General features: G+C 47.9%; 1 protein-coding gene across 1 annotated transcript in view; it reads right to left on the bottom strand.

The window, feature by feature from the left end:
* Window positions 1-829: 829 nt before the first annotated feature.
* Window positions 830-10,930, bottom strand: part of XPNPEP1 (X-prolyl aminopeptidase 1) — a 46,490-nt gene continuing 36,389 nt past the window's right edge. The window contains exons 15-21 of the mRNA XM_019725094.2: window positions 9,269-9,340; window positions 7,454-7,514; window positions 5,954-6,023; window positions 4,881-5,054; window positions 4,080-4,156; window positions 2,860-2,958; window positions 830-1,380 (exon numbers count right to left, since the gene is read on the bottom strand). Coding sequence (XP_019580653.2) covers window positions 1,252-1,380; window positions 2,860-2,958; window positions 4,080-4,156; window positions 4,881-5,054; window positions 5,954-6,023; window positions 7,454-7,514; window positions 9,269-9,340 — 682 coding nt within the window. The 3' untranslated portion in view covers window positions 830-1,251. The remainder of the gene's footprint in view (window positions 1,381-2,859; window positions 2,959-4,079; window positions 4,157-4,880; window positions 5,055-5,953; window positions 6,024-7,453; window positions 7,515-9,268; window positions 9,341-10,930) is intronic.

Genomic DNA, 10,930 nt, shown 5'->3' with positions numbered 1-10,930 from the left:
ATACTCATAGTCTTTTATATGTACACGCATAATTATTCTATATGCTACTGAACACCAACTACAAAGAAATTGGCAAAAAACATGTAACAGATAATAGCAGTTATAGCTCCAGGGTATGTCTTGGGTTGGGCTCATAAAGAAGCAAACCCTAAGACAAGGACCTGCATATAAGTAATTTATTGGAGGATGGACCCAGGAAACACTGTGGGAGAAAGGAAAGCAAGACACCAAGAGGGAGAAAATACAGGGTGTGTTATTAAACAAGTTACCACAGTGGATAACTAGAGCTCAATCCCATGGGGAAACCCCAGGAGACAGTGTAGACCACGCCTGGGACATCCCAGCCAAGGGGCGAGGAAGTCTGTTTTCCCAACCCCAGCCTTGCCGGTCTGAGGTTGCAGGGACACTAGCTCTCCTAGCCCCACAGACTTGCCCCACGTTTGCAAGTCAAGAGAAAGCCCATTGTCTACAAGCAACAAGACCATGTGAGCTGCGGTGCTATGGGTGAGACATCTGCCATGTCTGCTATAGGGTGGTCATGGAAGACTCTCTTTCTACATTATCTTTCATTGTTTTTCTGTATATTAATGACATTTTTAAAGTCAGGAAAAAAAACCTGATAATAAAAATACCAAAATATTAGGTTTTCTAGAGAAAAGAAGAACGGGCTTACAATTAAGCCAGATAACATGCAGGGAGGCCAGGGGCCTCCCCTCAAAGTGGGCCTTCCACCTAGAAACGTCTGTCCCAGAGGCCACCAGCCCTGGGGATGTGGTCGCCTGACATGCAGGATGGCAGCGCTATGAGGAAAGAGACAGCTGAGACAAAGCATCTTCTGACATTTTATTCACTAATTATAAATACAGTCCCATGAGCATTAAGGTGAATAATGTACTACTAGCACCTGGAACTTGACCGTACAGAGCACTTATCGTTTCAGCATCTCTGGCCAGAGAACTCACGGTGGCTCTTGGGGCGTCTCCCCTGATGAGTGTTCAGCTTCGTGGGGACCCTGCTTCAGGTGCAGCAATTTTATTCTTGGCTCATTCTCAACAATTTAAAAAAAAATCATAAAAGATCAGGTGTTTGCAAGAAAAATATCAAAGAGGATAAGAAGATTTTCAGTTCTTAAAGTCTAAAAGTAAAAAGGGGAGGCAAGAAAGGAGAGGAAAGGGGAAAAGACATCAGGGGTTGGCCAGGTTTCGTCCTTTCCCCAGAGCATTTTATAAAAACATTTTGTAAATGGAGGTATTAATGCTGTTTGGAGATGGGCTGCGTCTCTCTGATGAGCCACTCGAGAGCTTCCTGGCGGCCCTGTTTCTGCAGTTCCTTCCCGATCACGTCCCTGCAGGTCAGGTGGTAGTTGTTGAGCCAGTCGCACTACAAGAAGGAGAAAGACGACCAGACGTGTTCAGCACGATGTCTTCACCACAGGCCCCACGCGCAGCGATCACAAGACGAGCGGAAAGGAGCACAAAACCCTTTCACCCTGCTCATGCACACGTGACTTCCTTGGGTTCTATTTCCCTGGAGATAGATGGGACGAGGCCACATTGCTTACGGTGAAAATGCTCCTGGAATACTCTATGTATGTGGACTGGCCATGACCGTGAAGGAACCGTGAACACCTCATGACAAGCCATGGTTTGGGGCTTCCCTGAGTAGAGGGTAACTTGTAACAGGTGTTGCCTTTGACAGAACTCTGGAAGCCATCCACATAGGCCATTACAAGACAGAGGGGGAAGGGGGTCTCACAGCTCCTGCACACACCAAAGTGGCCTCATTTCCTCACACCTGAGCCATCTTGGGGTGGGGGAGGAAACAGAGGGCCTGAAAACCAGCCCTGGACCATGGTGAAGACTCCTGCTGAGACACACCTGGAGCTGGCCTGCCAACACGCCCAGTTTCCTATCCTGTACCCACTGACAAGCTGAATAAACCAGGATGTGGGTCTTGCGAGTGTGGCTGTCTAGACAAACCCCAAACCTTTGGTGGCCAAGGACGGTGGTGCTGCAGGGTGGCAGGAAGCTTGACTTTCAGACCCTCAACTGAATGTGGCCACCACACCAGGAAACAAAAAAGAGTTAAGAAGGAAGGAAGCCACCAGGCCCTGGTCCACTGGATCTGATGGTAAAAGTCCTGTAGCCAGAAAAGCGTGAAATCTCCGTTGCGGTGGGTGGGGAGGAGGGCAAAGGCTGGAGTGAAGCCAGTTCTACCATGAGAACAACCACCCACTCTCTTCACTGTCCATGAGTGGGCCTGACCGGCCCCCCAGGGCAGCGAGGCTGGGAAAACTGACACCACCATGGGAGTGGCTGCTGTATGAGCCGAACACCGTTTGGGAGGCAGTGGTGTCACAAAAGTATGGCCTCTGGGACTATGGTCTGGACCAGGTACCTAAGCCGGCTAAGGGGTCGAGTTGGGTACAAGAGGCCTCAAGGCACAAGGGTCGATAGATGGGGTGGTGCTGCCAACTGGCTTTGACCAGCCAGGGCTCCAGTCCCCGCCGATAACAGCCTACTAGCCCCTGCTGGGCGTAGGGGACCGGGTAGTGTCTAAAGGAAGCAGACTGCTATAGGTCCACAGCAAGGCCAAGCCGGGCTACAAGGAAGCCTGCCATGCAAAGCAGCTCAATAGTGAAGGTGACCGCAGCAGCCAACCCTGGGCCACTCCCAGGGCCCTTTCAGATGGAAAAGCACCTAGTGCTCAGGGCACTTAGGATAATCAGACTCAAGGGCCTACACCTCTGACTTAAAAAGTGAGAATGGAGTAGAGAATGTAGTGTAGCTCTCCACCTGCCGCCCCCTCTCCCCCAAACACACACACACACCCTGCCTTCCCTTAAGACTCTCTCATTACCTCTTTGTCTGTAAGAGAATCCACATCTACCATTTTGGTCTGTATCGGAACCAAAGTTAGAGGTTCAAAGGTCAGGCTTCCCCGGTTATTGAAGTTATACTGTGGAAGAAGGAAGAAAACAGAAGCTTTACACCTCTTTACCACAATGAACCACCATGAGGTCATTCCCACCAGCCATGACCAGTCCTCAGAGCCAGGTTAACTGGGAATCAAGAAATGATCAGCTGGTCACAATTTTAACCGGCACAGGAGGCACGCTAAAAACAGCTGATGCCACTTGCCAGGAGCGGCTCCGCTGCACAAACAGTCTGTGCCACCAGGAAAAGCCAAACAAGCATTGCTGAGGGGCTTCCAGCAGCAGGTCCACAAGACTGATGCCTCCTGTGATGGACAGGAAGGAGGGGCTGGGTGTGGGAGTATCTGGGCTCAGGCGCATCACTAGTTTGGGTTCTCGAGACTCTGCAGGGGTATAATCCCCCAAGTCATTTTATTAACAGTCAACCATGTGGCCCTGCCTTGACCCAGCCAGACCCAAGGTGACAGACAACAGGCATGTCCACTCCACATAGTATGGACCAGCCGGGACACAAAACAGCATGCTGGGTCTCTGGGAGTGACGTGGGGTCACTTTCAAGAACAGTGACTTCAACACGGAAGCAGAGGGCAGATCCCTCCAATCAACCCGTTGGAGGCTTAGGAAGCCACTTCCCTCCATCTGTTCGATTTTCATAGTCACCAATGCAGGAGGAGCAAACAGGTCTTTTAGGTAAAGCTTAGCACCTAAAGCCCTGTGACCTCTTGGGGACATGAGGGGGGAGAGGGCAACAGCGAAACACCTGTCTTACTGCCTGCCCGTGGGGCCTGACCCAGGGCATAACTCAGCGTTCCTCAGCTTGGCCTGATAAACATCACCTGGGGCATTTGTTAAAAATACAGTTTCCAGGCCTGAAAATGGAATCAGGTCTGTACGGGGCCTTTAAACAGCACCCCCAAGTAGAGGAGACTTCGTGACAAGACGCTGCCTCTAGTAACTCAGCCAGGTCACGTCAAGTATGGGCCTGCCTGTGGCTCCGTGAACTCGTTCTGGGTCCCAGTTCATTAAGGATTCTCTTTCCAGCTTTGCAGAGGAGAGGCTCTGATATCGGGGGAAGGTCTTGGCTCATCTTCCCCATTAAGGAATAAGGAAATTCTTAAAGATGAATAAATACGTAATTACTCACCTTGGTCTTCACGGGAACCACCAAGACAACATTCTCAATGCGAATTCCAAAAGCCCCATCTTCATAATACCCTGGCTCTAAAACAAACCAAATCCCCAAATGAGAAGCAGCCCAGCATGGAGAAATACGCATAGAGCTTTCCCTCCCGGGATGACAGCGCCGCCCCAAAGGGAGAGGAGAAACAGGTGAAGGGCCCGTCAATCCATCAATCCAGACACAAGAGCCCAGAGATGCACCCTTCTCCCACGAGGCCATTTCTAACAGGCATTTGAGGTACCGAAAGGGAGGTTTTGCAGTTCCTGAAAACCGACTGCAGGGGAGGGAGGACAGGAATGGGGGGTGGGGAGGGGTGGCCACCAAATGAATCGTGGTGCATATGGGTGACACGTAATGATGCAGGCATTAAAATACATTCACAATAATTTGGTAATGATGTGGGAAAGGAAATATATTTAGAAAGCAGAATACAGACAATAGTTCCAGGATAAGCTCGATGATAAAAAATATTACAAATATAAAAAGCTAACATATCAAAACATTAAGTCATGTTTCCCCTGGGTGGTTGGATTACAAATGATTTTCATTTTCTTCTTCACACTGTTCCAGTCTCACTTTTTCTACAATGAACATGTGTCGCTTTTATAATTATAAAAGGTTGATATTGTTGTTATTTAATTCAAGGTAACAGGAAGGGGAAATTGTTTCCAATTTAGTTTAAAACAATTAAAATATAAAAAACAATAAAGAGCTTTCAAAAAGGCTGGAGGATCCAAGCACACCCTCTGTGTGAGGGGCACCTACCATCAGTGACAATCATGCCTGCCTCCAAGGGCTCATCGGAGAACGTTTTATAACTAATGCCACAAGGACCCTCGTGAACGTTCAGAAAAGATCCAACACCATGTCCTGTTCCGTGCAGGTAATCTAGGCCAGAATCCCATAACGCTGAGCGGGCAAAGGAGTCAAGAAGGTGGCCTGAAAGACACAAAGAGCCACTTGATGATATTTGTACAGTACTTTTCAATTTGCAAAGCACTTTAGAGATTAGATTTGTTATGTTTGGCTCCAGAGGGTGAAACAGAAAACAGGTAAGTTACTGGAGGGCTCAGATTTCAGCCCAGCACAAGGAAGAGCTTTCTAACAATCAGAGCTCCTGAGGACAACTCCTCAGCCAGTCAGAGCTCAGTCTGAAGCTGGAGGATCATTAGCCCAGGATGCTGATGCAGGGCATGGTCGCCTGCAGCAGGGAAGGGCTGCGTTAGGTGACACAGCCATTCTCTTCCCAGCTCTGGGACCCTGAGGTTTCAGAATTACAAAGATGAGATTCTAACCAGGCTGCAAGCAGGCAGGCAGGCACAGCAGATGAGGAAACTGGTACCCAGGGAGAGGAGTGCAGGCCCAGGTCTTGTCAACTCCCCGTCTAATGCCCCACCCACCAGTCCTCAAGCAAGGAGGTATATATCTAAAGTCAGCTTCCGGTAAAATAAATCCCACCAAGGGTCCTGAAAGGAGGTGCTGGCCTGTGCTGAAGAGCAGACCAGAGGCTGCACCAAATACCACTCAGGTGCTGCTGCCCTCACGCCTGCTGTCCTCTCCTGAGAGCCACCTGCATGTGTCATCCAACACCATCAGTGCTCAGGAGAGACACACACAGCAGACACCAGGCCCAACCCTAAGCCTGGCTCCCTGGGAAGCCCTCTGCGCTCAGTCAGTGGGTCCAGGAGACACACTGCATGCAGCAACCCCTTTGCCCCGCTGGGCCGGAAGTGGCCTGGGGGCTGACACAGACAGGGAGGGACATATCCTTTCACTCAAACTGACAGGTGTTTGATGCCTGAACAAGAAAAAGCCATATGACAGAAGGAACCACCTACCTTTGGTTCCGGTTGGGAAAATGGCTGCGCTCACAGCTATGTGGCCCTTGAGGACGTATGTGAAGCATTCCTGCCAAAGAAAACCAGGGGGCATGTTGCACAGAGGGGTCGGGAGCTCTGGTCCTGTAGCTTTCTGGTAGTTCAGACAAATTTTTAGCAATACCACACAGAAAATCAAAGTAATGAGAAAAAAGTCTGGTGGAAAGAAAGGTTGGCCTTGTGACCAACTTTCCAGAAAATCTTGAAATTTAAGTTAGTAAAAGAGAACTGTCAGACAGATGACCCCACAGATCTTTCTCTTACAATGAGCATTCTGACACACTCTATGTCATCTGAGCCTTAGAAAAACTGGGAAAATACAAAGGACTGATGACACTAGCTAACATTACTGAGCTACTCCTCTGGGCCAGGCACTGCACGTTTAACCCCACACCTCGTGACAGAGGCACTGCTGTCATCCGCACTTTCCAGGGAGATGAAGGTGCATGCTGGGTAGTGCAGTCCCTCAGCGGCAGCATCTGGCCTCAGACAGGCAGTCCTGCTTCACCATCTGTGCTCCCTGCCACCATGCCACACTCAGGGGTTATCCCTACTGCCCGGACAAGCAAAGCGCTGTTTGGAAAGTTAGTGGCTTGCCAGTAATCAGATCTGGGGCTATTTTCACAGCACAAAGAGTCACACCAAAGGTACGTGGACCCAAGGTCAAACTCTTCTAAGGTGCTGGTACCTATAAATGGACAAGGCAAGGGACCAAAGCTATGAAATCTGCCCCTCTGCATCACATGAAACCCTCTTTCCGGAGTAAACTTCCTGAAGAAGTTCCCCGACATTCACTCAGAGACTCAAACAACATTCGCTGGAGGGCTCAGATTTCAACGACTATGATTTGGGAACTTGCTAGGCTCATGGAACCTTCTAAACCAACCTTGGAGATGGGTACGTGTATCCCCATTTTTATGGATGGTCTAAGTGCTTCGTTCAAGGGCATGGAGCCAATAAACAGCAGAAGCCCAGTCTCCAGACTCCTGGTACACCTCTCTCTACCTCACAGCTGTTTCCTCCTTTCCTTGCCAGACAGACCAGAAACTAAGCAGAGTATGTCACTGCAGAGGGGTCCTAAAGAGCTGAGCCTACAAATAGGAATGTTGAACTTGAAAGAAGAAGGAGGTGGCTTTCAGAATCAAATATAGATACTGTTTGTAAAAAGCATGTATTTCATTATCCCACTTCCATCTCCAAAGAGATTTCCTGACTCAGAAGAAGGCCAAAGCTGTTTAAACTTGAATCTGAGCTGTTTTGACCTTAGCAGACAGAATGTTTTTAAAAGTGCTCCAATAATTAAATGGACCTCATAAAGCAGATAAGCCTGTCTCTACTGTAATGAGCTCTTTTACTATCCCACATGTAATTTTTACTTATTTATATAATCCCTTTTCATAAAAGCAACGCTCTTAAGAAAGCAGAGAGGGCCTCTTGAGTTTTCTGCTCCATCCACTTTACCTTCTCATAGGCCGTAGGGGTCCCAAAATGCATGGTCCGGGTCACATCTGTAGTTCCATCCCTTTCCAAAAGAAAGGGCAAATTAGTTTTCAGTCAAAATAAGCTTTTGCTCAAATATGAGACAGGTGAGGATGTGGAGAAATTAGAGCCCTCATATACTGCTGGTGGACACGTGAAATAGTACAGCCGATTAGGAAAAGTTTGCAGGTCCTTAAAAGGTTAAGCAAAGAGTTACCCTATGACCCAACAATTCCACAGCTAGGTAAATACCCAGGAGAATTGAAAACTTGTGCATACAAAAACCTGTACACAAATGTTCATAGCAGCATGATTCATAACACCCAAAAGGTGAAAACCACCCCAATGCTCATCAACTGATGAGTGGTCTATCCACACAATGGAATATTATTCAGCAATGAAAAGGAATGAAGTACTGACACAGGCTACAACATGGGTGAACCTTGAGGACATCATGCTAAGTGACAGAAGCCAGACACAGAAGTCCATATAATTCCACGTATATGAAATCTCCAGAATATAATATAATATGATCATACAATTCTATTTACATGAAATGTCCAGAACAGGCAAACCCAGAGACAGAAAGTATAGCAGCAGTTCCCTGGATAGGGAAAATGGGAAGTGACTACAGATGGTAAAGGGGTTTCTTTTTGGGGTGATGAAAATGTTCGAAAACTGACTGTGGTGATGGTTGGACAACTCTGTGAATATATTAAAAACCAGTAATTGTACACTTTGAGTAAATTGTATGGTATATGAATAATATACATCTCAATAAGGTTGTTTTATAAAATAAAATGAGACTAAGTGTGAATGCAAGGATGGCCCAATGTCGTGGCAGTGAACTCAGTCAGGCCCTGACACACACATTCTTGGGCTACAATGTGAGAACTGTCTCACGGGAGACACCATCACGGGGATTATGAACGAGAAGGAGGAGGACGAAGTACACACGAGCCTGTTTCCAGCAAAAAAGGACCAAATTCCCAATTCCTACTGTCAGGACAGCAAGCAGTTTATTGGCCCCTAAAAATACCCAAACACACAGCCCTGACAGAGAAAGGATAACTTCCGGAATCCTGCTGAAATTTAGAAGTGAACCAAAGTTGACACCATTACCCAAGCAGTCCCAATACCCTTAGCTCTTGGCTGTTGTTACCAACCCCCAAGGCCAGCTGTGGTCCCTGTGGACTTGGCCAAGCTCATCTAATACTTAGGTCTGCCGGCAGCCACGGAATGGACATTAAAAGCCTTGTCTGTGTTCTCTTAGTGCAGACAACACCTACCCTGGCCCCTTCTCATGGGCCCCACATCAAGACCCTACCAAATTTTATGTTCTCCTCTAAGAAACCAATCTAAAAGATGAGTGTAAAAGCAGCAAGACATGAAGAAGGAAATGCAGGGGCAACTTTCGTTTCTCAGTCATTCATTCAAAATTAAGCCCCGACTCCATGAGGCCCTAAGCTGTGGCAACTGCAGGGAGCTAGCAGGCAGCTTTCGGCTGCGGCAGATTTTCCAATGCCTCTGAGAGCTTGCTTTCAGTTATTTAATTTAAACTTCCAGCAAAGGACTGAAATGTTTCTGTCAAACAGTCTTTTGTGGGAAGAGAGTCACAACTGGGCTATTTCAAGTAGGGGAGAAAAAAAGGACAAGATATAGGAATGACTCCATTAGGGGCCGGCGCCGAATGAGACGACGAGCTGAGCATTCTCGGCTGGAGCTCGGCTTGTCCCCATCCTGGCTCAGCCATCCTGACTCAGCAGTTATGCTGTGTGGCCGCCCCAGCTCACTTACTTGTATTGAGCACCCGAGTCAATGAGGTACACCTCATCCAGCGACAAGGTTCTATTCGTCTCAGGGACTGGCCTAAGAAAGTTAATTAAAAATTAATTATTCCAAATGTAAACACTTGCGAAATCCAGGAGGAGGGCATACTTATACTATTCTTACAACTTATATAAGTCTGAGACTATATCAAAAAACAAAGTTACCAAATAACTTAATTATTAGAACTCATATTAACCATATACTATTCGACAACCCAGTCAGCCTATTACCACAACTAGATAAAAAGCTCAAGAGAAGGTAAAATAACATTCCTTTTTTTAATATCTATCTCCATTCATCTCTGGAACAAAACAGGTATTTATAATTGTTAAAAACTGCAAAAATAATCAATAGACACAACAGGACCAAACTAGCCTTGGGAACTGGGAACAGGGCAGGCGGGTCACTGGCCTCTAAGTGTGGGGGGCCCCGGGCCCCTGCCTCAGGCTTGTCACTTGTCGGTGGGTGTGGGGGCCCCGGGCCCCTGCTTCGGCCTCCATATCCCTCCCTCAGTCCTGACCCCATTAGGGGCCTCCCTACTTGTTCTCAGACCACCAGAAGGCAGGTAAGTGTCTCAATCTGGAAGAAAAACTCAAGGGAATTTTGTTGGGAAAAGGAGTGGATTGTGATGCTCTTAAGCTGTAGCACTTTTTCCAAATGAACAGGAGGTATTTTTAAAAAGTGAGCTGCTTTCCCTGTGCCTTTTCCACACAGTGTCACTGCACTGGGAAAAGCTAAAAGGGCCGAGAGCAGTCCAAGTCTCTGCGCTGCAGCTGAGAGAGCTTCTTCATTTCCAGGCACCACCCACCCCTGCAGCAAAAAGGGCGTCAGCAGCCATTCCAACCAGACATGGGACCAGCTCCAGCGCCCTGCCATGAAGAAACGCCACAGGAGAAGCAAATTCTCCTCCCTCGTTCTGAAAGTTTTTAATGTGTTGATTATGTGCAAATTCTAGGATAGTACCCAGCCAGGAAATTCATCACCTGATTTAAACATCAGACAAAGGCTGAAGTCCTCTTGCTATTTTAATGTTGGAACAGAAACATTCATGTGAGAGAACTGTGCACTCACAGCTGTGACCATCTCCCTCAAACAGCTTCAGAATTTGCCCCTAGACTAAAAACTCTAAAAGCAATTATAAAAAGGGGGTGTGGGGGAACCTGTGCCCAAGGACGCAGAGGGAGACAGACCGAGTGTTCCCTCCCTGACTGCACATCACAGACAGGAAGCAAAGAACTCATAGTGTCCAACACAAGGCAAAACCAGCTGACGGGGCAAAGCTGAGGCTGAAGCCCCGTGGGTGGCCACGCCAGTTCCCTTTCCCACCATCTCCACAGGCAGATCCATCCGTTCTAAACCTGTCAGCACCCCTCTTATCTCACGTGCAGGGACACTTGGCTCTGTGGGTCTGTGGGCTCTTGTAGGTCACCTGAAAAAAAGCCCTGGAAATGGTCAGGAAGCTCAGGTCCACAGAGGCTGGGGTGCCAGGCTTCAAGCCCATGGGGAGGGAAGAGAGGTTGCTATTATCTCCCTACCCATGAGGCTACTCCACAACCTAGTGACAAGTTTTGTTGGTATGAAGTTTTTTGGGGCTAGTCTATCAAGAAGGCTGCCATCAGGAAATACACT

Source organism: Rhinolophus sinicus, linkage group LG07 (genome assembly GCF_036562045.2).
Source record: "Rhinolophus sinicus isolate RSC01 linkage group LG07, ASM3656204v1, whole genome shotgun sequence".
In the NCBI taxonomy this organism is placed as follows: Eukaryota; Metazoa; Chordata; class Mammalia; order Chiroptera; family Rhinolophidae; genus Rhinolophus; species Rhinolophus sinicus.
Note: the sequence above shows the minus strand (reverse complement) of the source record. Positions and strands in the feature narration are given on the sequence as shown.